At 41.7% G+C, this 12,183-nt stretch overlaps 1 protein-coding gene across 4 annotated transcripts in view; it reads left to right on the top strand.

Annotated features, from left to right (window-relative positions):
• robo2 (roundabout, axon guidance receptor, homolog 2 (Drosophila)) overlaps positions 1-12,183 on the top strand; it is a 158,657-nt gene that overhangs the window by 132,337 nt on the left and 14,137 nt on the right. For 3 of the 4 annotated variants that reach the window (XM_070828639.1, XM_070828640.1, XM_070828641.1), the window contains 5 exons: positions 289-331; positions 4,371-4,498; positions 5,811-6,083; positions 7,091-7,216; positions 11,807-11,966. In XM_070828639.1, the coding sequence (XP_070684740.1) occupies positions 289-331; positions 4,371-4,498; positions 5,811-6,083; positions 7,091-7,216; positions 11,807-11,966 (730 nt within the window). The remainder of the gene's footprint in view (positions 1-288; positions 332-4,370; positions 4,499-5,810; positions 6,084-7,090; positions 7,217-11,806; positions 11,967-12,183) is intronic. The other variant, XM_070828643.1, reaches the window with a different exon arrangement.

Consider the following 12,183-nt stretch of genomic DNA (forward strand, 5'->3'; position numbering starts at 1 on the left):
TGACGTCTCCACTTATGCAAAGCAAAGCAAAGCAATATGCAATCCTCATCATTGCACCTTTTTTTTTAAATTGTCATGAAAGGCATTGGACACAGAGGGACATCTGCATCCCTTCAACTGTCTAGCTGTTAAAGCACAAGGGCAAACTGCACAATACTGAAAAGTGTATCGTATCTTAATTACGAAAAGAAATCCTGGTCGTTTGTGATGCATTATGATAGAAAAACCTAATATCTGGCTTTGCCCTTTTTCCCTCCATTTTCCTGTTTCTTTCTTTTCTGACTTCAGTGACATTCCAGAGAGTTGATGGCGGTCTGATGAGCAATGGAAGGTGAGTTTCCCACCGGAGACAAAATGGCATGCAGTTTTTGAGCGCAATATCACAACTGAAACCTAACACGTCTTAACACAAGCCTTCCTCCACAGCAATGCATTAGCTCTACAGCAAGCTGCTTTTGATTCCAACATTGATAAATGACTGATAGATTGATAGATAGCCAATACCTGTTTGTATGCCTGCCATGCAAACTGGTGTGCAAATATACATTTCAACCACATCTCCGTTCATGCATCGATAGATGAACTCATAAATCTCCTCAACAGAATTAACAGAAACAATTTAAGCAGAGAGTGCTTTTATTTTGTCATTTATCTTCTGCTGCTGGCTACAGGCAACCCAGAAGCCCTCTGGAGTGATAAATTTGCCTGTCACCTTGCGTGGGCGGCTGGGATCTGAGCACATGTAATAATGTAAAAATAATTACCCAGGGGAGAGATGTGTGGAGGTACCCCGCTTGCGCCCCCATACAGCCTGCTCCATTTCAGTGTGTGTTGGTGACAGAGAGAGGGGCTACAGTGAATAGGGCACATCTCAATGACACCAGTTACTGAGCCTTTGTGGGTATTCAAGAGACTCCCTTGAGAATCTCAGGCTTCTGTCTATCTACCGCTTATCACACCTGACTAGGTAAAGCCTGCAGATCTCAAACACTCAGCCAGCGATTGCCAACTAAATGTGACCCTGTGTGTCTCTGGGCTTTTGAGAATGTGGCTGTTCTACTGTCAGGTTGCAGAATTTTTATATGTATGCATTTTTTCATCTTTTCCTTACTGTGTGCATATGACTGGGTGCCGCAATGGACAATTTTGCCTATATTGTTCTGCGAGCTGCCAGCACACTCTCAATGAATTAGCCACACCACTTGCCATGCCTTTTCTCATCTACTTTTTGCTGTAGTGTTTTTCCTTCAATTTTCCACATAAGTGGTTCTGATTCTCATTCCAGCGAATGGGATTTGAAATGTCTGTGTTTGTGGTGCTCTATATTTGTCATATCTTTCGACAGAAGCAGTGACTGCCACAATTTTCCCAACACTGGAATAGGATGCAGTCTGAAACTCTCTTTCTAGCACCAGCCTCTGATCTGTTAGTCACTCCAGTGCCTTCAAATCCCAGATGTTGCAACTTGCCCATCTGCCCTGAGAGTGAAAATTTGTAGCAGAGTATCAGAGGAAAATGTGTTCATTTGTTACATGAGATGTTTATTGCATTAATTAGACAATAGCAAATGAAACCACGTCTGTTTCCAGTTTCTCATTGGTTCCTGCCAAATTACCCTGACTGAACAATTACATTTAATCGATCACAAAATAAATGATTCATGGAAGATGAATAGGCTGCAGATTGGTAGACCTGGACGATTTGACTTTGGCTGCTCAATTGAAATTGATAAAAGCCGATAAGGGCTCATTCCTTATCCTCCTGCCAATAGGGAGATGGTAATTAGAAGGTAGTAATAACTTCCTATCTTGGCACTGATCAATATTTTAGTGAAGCAGATTCACTCTTGTAGGCAGGGAGAATAGGCTTATAACTGCAGTGAACAGGTTTCACTAAGACTGTTGCTATGGAGATTCATTTACATCCCAAGATCTGAATGCTAAATGGCAGCATGTTATCTAAGAGTTAATCTAGAAAGTAATCTGTGTTTCCCATTGCTCTAAGTGTTAGCTAATGTCTAGACTTTTAATCGAAGTTCCATCCACCAGTTCCTGGGACCATAAACACCTGATTTATGAAGTTGCTTTGGAATTAATATCTCTCACTTGGCTTATTTATTGGAAGCTCAGTGTCAGGCATCTCTGGCAATATTTATCATTTCCTACCCATCACAAGTAACTGAAATGTCTAGCAGGGAGAGGAAACGCTCCAAATCAAATTTTATCTGCCAAGGTTGCCATCCATCGTAGGTTGGGCAGGGATTAACAGTTAGCTGTTGACTTGTTATTAGACATATGACCCACTGTCCAACCCCCACACACTCCCCATTACCCCACCATCTCCCACAAGCACACAGTCGCACACAATCACATATATAACAAATATCCCCAGTAGAAATCAGTCTTATTCTAATTATCCTGAGCAGGACTACTGCTGTGTGATAAATACAAGGACGATGCAGCCATTTCCACTGTCATCTCCTTGTCTTTCAAATGGTCTTTCTCTAGTGGGCAGGGGGAGGTCTCGCTGCGGCACCAAGTATGACAAGTAATGAGACAAACGCATGGTCTTTTACTTTAGACAGCGTGCATTTGTGGTGCAGTCTTGCTTGAGTCAACAAAAGAGAGCAATGTCCTCTTATTTTTCATCTGATTGGAATTTTTAGTCTGACAGATGCAAAGCACACAAGAGGTGGGGAGGAAGGACAGACAGAGGAGGTGGAGGTGTATAAGGGAAAAATAAAGGAAAATAGGGTTAGGGAAAGATGGTATGGTGAAAGAGAATGATGGCAGTGGTGGAACATGGCAGCCAGAAACAGAGGCAGAAGGACAGGGAGAGATGTATTACCCTATAAAAGTGCATCTGTCTGATGCACAGCCATCAATTTGAATGACTCGTCTCCCCCGAGGGCCTGTTTTGGCATTCAGGAACCACAGCGAGGGCTCTTAGCTTGCCAGGGCTGCAGTTCATTTGGACTCCCCCCTCTGTGGAACAGCTCTTCTCATTAGAACCTGTGGCTGAGGGAGAGACTGACTGCAGCACGCCCATTACCTGCCCTTGTCCTCAGGGCGTGACACTCTCCCAGTCCCCCAGAGCCTACACGTCACACTACTGGAGCTAAGACAAAAAAACCCCATCAGACTGCCTGGCTGCTAACTACTGTGCTCCACAGCCTCTCCGAGCACACATCTGCAGTCTGCTACACACAGCACTGCTGGGCACTGAGAGCTGGGAGTGTTGTGTTTCTAAGAAGGCAATGACATCCTTCATCACATGTGATGTTTGTTGGACCATTGCAGGTTGTGATTTCTCAGGGAAAAATGAATAAAAGAGGCCTTCAACAAAATACTTAAAATATTTCTGTTGAGGCTCTTGTGTCTGCTTAGAATATGTTTATTTAGTATTTTGTATTGCTCACCTACTGATGTTAATTGGTGATTATACAGTCCTTTTTTGCATGATAATCAATTTCAATGCAGAGTCACTGGAAAGATGTGGAGTAAGATGTATCAATGAAGTAAGACATAAACAAAGGCATTTAACTCCATCTCTCATTCTCATTTAACGCCATCTGTGTTACCCATGGTAACGAGCCTCAGACGTGATTGTACAGTAAAGTGGCCCTAATGGCCTCCCAGCAGTCACCCATGACAGGTTAAAGTCTTAATGGCTGCTTTTTATGGTTCTCACCCCCTCAGGAGGGACACAACACCTGTTAAATGGAGCTGCCCTCTCCCATATGCAGGCATCCCACAAGTGGGTTGAAGCATCATGGTGGGGCCAGGGCCGATGTTTGACGTCTCATCAAATAAGATTTAGACTGTCTGGACACCACCACAAGGGGTAGATGGGAAAACACAGCAGAATGTGCAAGATATTAATGAATAAGGAAACGTATACATGTGGGTGTTCGCCTGCACATGTGTGCAGAGAGCAAATGCATGCGTTAGTGACTCCACAGTGTGCTTTTGCATTAATAACTCAGGGAATGTGACAAAGACACAGCAGGAGAAACAGAGAGATAAAGGGCTGTGTTTGCCTGAAGGAATTCCAACTTTGTGGGGGAAGAAATGTATCCGTACAGTATTTCCCCCTATCTCAGAAGTGTTTCATTAGCTTCAGTGGCTTATGGCAAGCTTATCACACACAAACACACATTCTTGTGCACAACATTTAAACATATGCTTGATTTTTTTTTTTCTTCAAATTGTCTCACTGCTGATTGCTGTCATGTTTTTTATTCATTATTTCTAAATCCAGTAACATAATGCAGAATTAAGTCATGCATAATAAGTAATTTAGGATAATTTGCACAAAAACTGGTATTAATGTAATTTCACAGCCTTTGTTTAATCTGTGTTTCTGCCTAGCCGGCCAGGCCTGCTTAATGCCAGTGACCCAGGTTACCCCTGGTTAGCGGACTCTTGGCCAGCCACCAGCCTGCCTGTCAACAGCAGTTCCGGGGGACCCAATGACCTGAGTAATTTTGGCCGAGGAGGTGAGTACCCTGGTGCTTTTAGAAAGAGACCATTCGAGAGGAAAGATGATGGCTTGTCTTCCTTTCTGTTCTACCAGATTCCCTGTTGTTCATCATGTTCATATACTGTGTGCATTTATGATGTATATACATATGTGCATATTTCATGTATGTTAGGTTAAGTATTTATATCCCATCAGTGGACAGCTAATGCATTAACAGCAGGGCCTCCACTGTCACCAGGCTGACTAATGGCCGATAGTCCAGCCCGGTGTCATTGCCCATACCTCAGAGCAAGAGAACGTGAGGGGAGAGACAGGCAGAGGAGGCAGAGGAGCAGGGGGTGGATGGGTGTTTGAAAGGATGGTCTTGAGCAGCCAGTCGTGAAGGACAGGCGCAGCTTGACTGGCGCAGATGCGGACACTTCCGCCATGGCTCTACATCATCTCCCCTTGACTGGGCATGCAAACCATGCACTACGGGGAGAGTGTGCTTGCTCTCTCCCTAGCTCTCTCTCCCCCTCCCTTCCTCTGTCATCACACACATGCAGAGCAGCAGCATTATCCCTCATCTATGTGAACAGAGAAGGGAGGGGATGTGAGATATCCACACATGTGGGGGGAGAGGGACACCTCGACTGTGAGGCTTAGGGTTGGAAAGGATGAATAATTGGGATGATTTTTGGGATGGATGAGGTGAACCTGCAAAGTGTTGTTTTTGAAGACGTGAGCTGACATGAAAACACAAAGACCCAGACTGTAATTCCATAACACACCAGGATCACATGCATTTAATTCTCAGGTCACTCAAGTCCTAATGTGCAGGGATAGTGCTGACAAGTTAGAAGTTTGCCCTCAGGGCCTCCTGCTAGTGACCCTTTCTGTCAGGAAGCTGTTGTTCATGCTCTATGTGAAAGCAAAAGTCAGTGTTGACTTGTTATTTTAACATGATCTTTTCCCAAACCTAACCAAGTACTCTTGTTGCCTACACATACCCAAATTGTGGCTGAAAAAACTGACAATAACAAGTCAAGTCAACTAAGTCAATGTTGACTTTTCACACAGGACATGAACCCTGGTCTCATGGGTAAAAGTCTAGTGTTTCAACCATTCATCCACCACCTCCTGCCATCATGGACTTGTGCTTTCATCGCTATTTATACTACTATCACCTGACATGGCTTTCTGGCAGAAAGGCTTATGTTACCTGACTTGCTGAAGGCTTTCTGGCAGAAAGCCCACTTCTACCACATGCTTCTTATTCAAATACTCCATGGTTACAGTTGAGCTGACCATCCCTTTTAGATGACAGCTATCCCTTTCCTCTTTGCCAGATCTCCCCACCGGTCAAGGGGATAAGACGGGCACCATGCTCTCTGATGGAGCCATCTACAGCAGCATAGACTTCACCACCAAAGCCAACTACAACAGCCCTGGCCAAACTTCCCAGGCCACTCCCTATGCCACCACCCAGATTCTCCACTCCAGCAGCATCCACGAGCTGGCTGTGGACCTGCCCGAAGCCCAGTGGAAGGCCTCGCTGCAGGCCAAGCAGGAGATGGCCAACCTGGGCTACTCCCTACCCGACAAGAACTCCTGCAACAACAGTAAGTTACACTAACAAAGTCAGCGTGCTAGTAGCTATTTGTGGGGATATTGCTGCCCTCATGTTTGAGGGTGGTAAGATGGTGTCTACTAGAGATTATTCTTGTCCTGTGACATCAAAAATGAAGTGAATTTATCTAGATCACAAGCCACAAATTTACAGTTATAAGAAGATGGTCATTTGGAATTTAAACTTTTCCACCAAAGGTCTGTGTAGTCTTTCCAAAGGCCAACTGTGGTTGTGGGGAGGGTGTCTTAAAATAGTGATTTCCCCCCCAGTAGACATCATTTGGTTACTCTCCAAGGCTGAATAAACATCTCATGAAGGAGTAGTGCAGTTAAGTCATTCGTCTATTTTCTTGCTGAGTTTTCACGATGGTTCCACTCCTCCTTCAGTTTCAGAGTAATTGCCAATCCATTTTAGCTTGACTAATATTTAAGAAAATAATCCAAATGAATTATCGTGGATTTGATGCAGGATTTTTTAAAGCCAAGTGGAGTTTCATACTTAAGATGTAATGAGTGTTCCTCGGCTGTATTCTAATACATGTTTGGATCTCATTTTCCAACAGTCTAAAATAGATTGATTATAGTTCTTCATAGTTCATTTAATTAAATTAATCTTTTAAAAAAACATTTTTTTCTGATTCTCTGGCATTATTTTAAGAAGTGTAATCTCATATGATTATGTCTCTCTGATGGGGGACAAATATTGAATTAAAATCCCCACTATTGACTCATTTATCCAATTCCATGAATTGAAAAGAGTTTTGTGAAAGATTACGCTATGTTTTTCAAATCAACAAGGATTCATATTTGTCCAGCAAATGTATTGTCTGCATACAAATCAGACAGTGGATGAAAGGCTGAACAAGTGCACCTTTTTGAATGTGTGAATCCTGAATATGTCCTGCTTGCTCAATGCTCTAACTGCATGTTTGCATGTGCTTGTGCTAACTGCCAATCACCTGATGCCACTGTGATTTTTGCCCTTTAACCCTCACTGTAGCCCTCCTTTTCATTCCTGACTACCGATTGGCCGAAGGATTGTCTAATAGAATACCACACAACCAATCACAAGATTTCAGCACCACCAGCTCTCACAACAGCTCAGAGCGAAGCGGCAGTCTCTCAGGTTGGTTTACGCAGCAGAGAATCTTATAAAGCAAACTGGGACACTCTGGGGTTCTGCCGCTTGACTTTATGATTGACTGATGTCTTAATTGCTTTATTGATCTCTTATTTGCATGTACAAACCATCTAAGAAAATTCATATCAACACAGTCCCTCTCCCTCACCAGAGATGTTTTTCTCACTCAGCTCCCACTGCTTACAGTTCATTACATGAGGATGCTTTGAAGTTATTTCTTTTGTTATACAGGGCTCTGAGTGAAACATCAACTATTGTATGTAGCCATGTTGTGATATTGGATAGGAGTCGACAGCTTATTGGAGCATGAAGAAACAGGACATTTAAATCAGAGAGAAAGAATGGTACTGTGGTCTCCTTACAGAGTATGGCTGCAAGTGCTAATGCTGGGTTTCTGCCATCACTGCCACTCCTTGTAAAGTCTTTGTCTCTCACTGTGTGAGTGAGCAGACAGGAATAGGGGCAGAGGGAGTCTTTCAGACAGAGTGGACTATACACACACACACGCACACCATTAGAGATGCTTGGCTGGGTAAAGTGGCAAAAATACCTCCCTTTTTCCCTCTTCCCCTAATGGTAGCTGACTACACTAAAACCCATGTTCAGAGAATTACAATGTCATTTATAGGACACCAAGGCAGCCCTCTGCCTGCCTCCCCTCCACTCTTCTCTTTTATCTAGTTACAAGCCACTGCCTTAACTGGTCTCTAATTCAATGCGCTGGCACACAGTGGGCTGGAGAGAGGGATGTGAAGTGGCCATGCCTTACAGGCAGATTCTTCCCTTAGACACGCAGCTTACTGAAGGCTTGGAATGAGCTTGGAACATGTTGTATTATACTTTAATGATGGGGAGTTCCTGCGTAGTATAAAATGTCAGAGAATATGCTTTGAAAGAAAAGCTTGATATGCTGGAAGATATATTTATTCGCTTTCTTGCTGAGATTTAGATAAAAAGATCAATAGAAAAGATAAAAAAAAAAAGATCAACACTCTTACCTCTGTTCGCTAAATAAGCTAAAGCCAATAGCCTGTTAGCTTAGCTTAAGCATAACGACTGGAAGTAATGGGAAACATCTAGCCTGGTTCTGTCCAGACTAGCACATAACACTACATAAAGCCGCAACTTTTACACCTCGGCTTTTGCCCAGATTAAACAAACAAGACATATAATGAAGTTACGAGGTGCTGGTACATGGATTGTGTTACCTTTGGACAGAGAGGTTAGCTGTTTTCCCCTGCTCCAAGTCTTTATGCTAAGCTAACTTCCTGATGACTGTAGTTTCATATTTAACAGACAGGAGAGCGGTATCAATCTGTCCTCTAACTCTGGGCAAGATAAGTACATAAAGGTTTTTATCAGTTAAAATAAGTATATAGATGCTTACAGCATGTGGTTGCTGTGAGGGAGTAACAGTAACTAATGTATTGTTTTAAGATTTCACCTTTGTCAGTGTTCCTCCGCCTACCTTTACGGAGTACACCATATCAGAATAAAGGATTAGAGGAATGTGGACTGTGTAATATAGGCAAGTCCCCATTTCAGGGAGTTGGGTGAACAATTATTGTTAAAAATGAAATACCTAAATAAGAGATAATAAGTCTGTATTTGTATTAACAATGTCATAAAAGCAAATTAATTAACAGAAGATATGATATGAATTGTTGATATATCGAACGGGAGATGAGGACTAAAATGAGTTCCTGACTATATAGTACGTCTTCTGTACAGTAGGTTACATGCTGTACACTGTACGCTTCATCTTTACAGTGACAGGTTTGAATCAACACAAGCTTAAGATCTGATTCAGATTTCAACCAAAGTAAACTCAGCATTTGAAGGGTGGAAAAGTTGAAGTTACAGTGCCTTGCTCTCCCTCTAAGGAGATTGAAGGAATAATGAATGTCAGGTCTGAAGGAGGAGAGCCAGGATGAAAAGGAACAGAAATAGAGCAGCTTTCATGGCAGCATGGATCTCCACTGGGGACATGAAGCTGCTCATTAAAACTGTTCTTAGTGTAAGGGAGTAGAGGTAGCTGTTTTTCTGTGTTTTCTATAGCAGTTTGAGACCCTGAAGACTCCCGCACTCCCCTTACACCCTGTGAAGTTGCATAGTCCATGGTTGTGTGTGACCTGCTGTGCTCCTGCACTCCCCATATATGTTGCATCTCACCCCATTATGTAACATATTGTATTTTTTTTAACTAATCTAAAAAAAAAAAATGATGATACATGATTTATTTTGATGTCCTTTTTGAAATTATTCTCCAACTCATAAGTTATATGTGGCTGCATAGTCTTTCTAGAGTTTCTGCTCTGTGGCTTCCCCCCTCAGCACTGACGCACCCAATGAAAACAAAGCAAGCTCAAGGCTATGCAGCCCTGCAGTTATAGGCTGGGAGCGCCCAAACCCTGGGTATAAATACCCAATGCTGAATCTATATTTAGTGTGAGTTCCTCTTTGAAGAGAGGCCCAGTTTTGTCAAAGGAGATGGGTTCACTGTGTAATTCTTGTATAGCTGCTAGCCACAGCCGCGCTCTGTATTTTTCATATTTGGGGTGAGCTGTTGTAATTCCAGTGCCAGACCATTCTTCCCTAGAAGAGGCTCATTTACAATATTGATGGTTGGTCTTGTGTGGAGGGACTAAGGATGATTGAACAATCGCGTCAGCTCACCATTTATTGGTAAAAGTCAAGAGTCGCCCAGAGGTACGATTAGGAAACCCAATTACTTTCAGACTATACTTACACTGTTGTGCTGCTTGCCTTGGGCTTACAGTTGTTTCTTTTATTACTTCCATTCTTTATTAATCTTATTCCGACACCTCTTCTATCTCCTCATGCCTGATATTTCCTCCCCTGCCCCAGCTTTGTTACCATGCTCATCTATGAAGTGCTTTTGTTTTTCTTGCTGGTAAAAACCTCATTATAGTAAAATAATCAAAATTTAAGGACTTAAAACATGTTGTACAGGGTGTCTTATTCCTCAACCATCTGGCTTCCATGAAAATCAATAGAAATCTATGTCATCACTTCTGTACATTTCTTATGATGGCTGTGATCTACTTTTTGCCGTGTCTGAGTCGAGTCAGTTTATTAGATTACAGTGGAGCGCATGATGTTACATTGCGCAAGATGCAGTATTGGCAGCTTTTTGTGGCACTGGGAAAAGTGATTACAGGCCTTTGGCAGTGAAGGCTAACCAACAGATGACAGATACAAATGTGTTCAACAGAGTTTCACTAGTCTGTGTGGCTGGTGACGTAGGTTTGAGGTATCCTGGTTTAAGATTTAAGGTGTTTACTGGTAGAAAGGCACTTCAGCCTGCCACAAATTGATTTATATATGCACAAACTGTAAAGTATGTCTCCCTACTTCCCTTTCATATGTTTAATCTCAGAAGCATTACAGAAAATATTGAGATATATATCTATCTATAGTTATATATATATATAGATATAGATATATATCTATATCTATATCTATATCTATCTATATATATAGATATAGATATATATATATATATACACACACACACACACATAGATAGATATATACATATATATATATACATATATATATATATATATACATATAGATAGATAGATAGATAGATAGATAGATAGATAGATAGATAGATAGATAGATATTGATAAACCTCCATGCTCAAAAATGAATGGTACAGTAAAGGAGTGCACAACATATCGATAATATCATATCATATCATGTGATAAACTTGATAGAAACAAAAGTTTAAGTGTATAAAATGTGTTTTTACCCTAAGAATACATTTTCCAGCAGCATGTCTAAGTCTTCAGGTGTATAGTGTATATACCTCAACATAAAAACAGATTTGGATTCAAAGTTAAATGTGTTTTAAAGATGGAAAAAGAGGTTGCTTTCACACTGACCAAATCGTATAAAACTCAGTATTGACCTGGCTGGCAGATTTATAAAGATGGATGGGGCAGTGGAGAATCTGGTTTTGGAGGGATATGAGTGGAAATGGATGGGGTTAGTGGCTCTCCGGTGTAATAAAAGAAATGAAAGTAGTAATAGACTCTCAGTGAATTCCATTAGGGACACACTGACACTACACAAGCCATTCATTATGATGATGCTGTGAAGTGAGATATTTCATTGTGGGAACCCAAAGCCTGGTGTTGAAGGGGACACTGAGGGATGGGTGGAGCACAAAGGTCTGCCTTAGCCTCGTTTACTGCCATTCTCTCCCGTTTCTATGGAGATTTGAGGCTTTTCAGCCAATTAATCAATGGAAGCATGCTTTTCATCAGGTAACCTTGAGCTTTTCTATGTAAGCACTGACAGGCAGGAGCCCATTGAAATCCTGTGTTTGAAATTGTGTATGATTTTCCAAGGGTTTGTTGAAATTCAGTCCAGATGGATCCATAATCTAAGTAACATGTTTGGATTAAAGTGAGTTTCTTTAGAATATACATTTGTCACATGCCAACTACTGTAATTTGCAATGCTATCCCACTTATAACATCAACGTTTTTAATTGATTGTCTTTTGCAATCTAATTAATGTCTCATAAATCCCTTCCTTTTGTAGGTGGAAAGGGAGGAAAGAAGAAGAAGACCAAGGCTGGTTCCAAACCTAGCAAAGCCAATGGGTCAAATTGGGCCAATGTTCCTCTGCCCCCTCCCCCCATTCACCCTCTGCCCGGTACAGAGATGGACCATTATCCCAATGAACAGCATGAAGGAGGAGGGTATGTCTACCCGAGACGTGAACTAACGCAAATACATTATTAAAATATGAGCAGATAATGTGCATTAAATAGATACAAAAGCATACATTTTTGCAGTTACTGTATATTTTATTGTTTGTGCAGTAAAGGATAAAACTTGACTGTTACACAGGTTTTATTTTGACCTCATGATCAGATATTGAAGCCTGGCACTTTGCCAGACTTTAAAGTAGACAGG

This window comes from Pempheris klunzingeri, chromosome 4 (genome assembly GCF_042242105.1).
Source record: "Pempheris klunzingeri isolate RE-2024b chromosome 4, fPemKlu1.hap1, whole genome shotgun sequence".
Lineage (NCBI taxonomy): Eukaryota > Metazoa > Chordata > Actinopteri > Acropomatiformes > Pempheridae > Pempheris > Pempheris klunzingeri.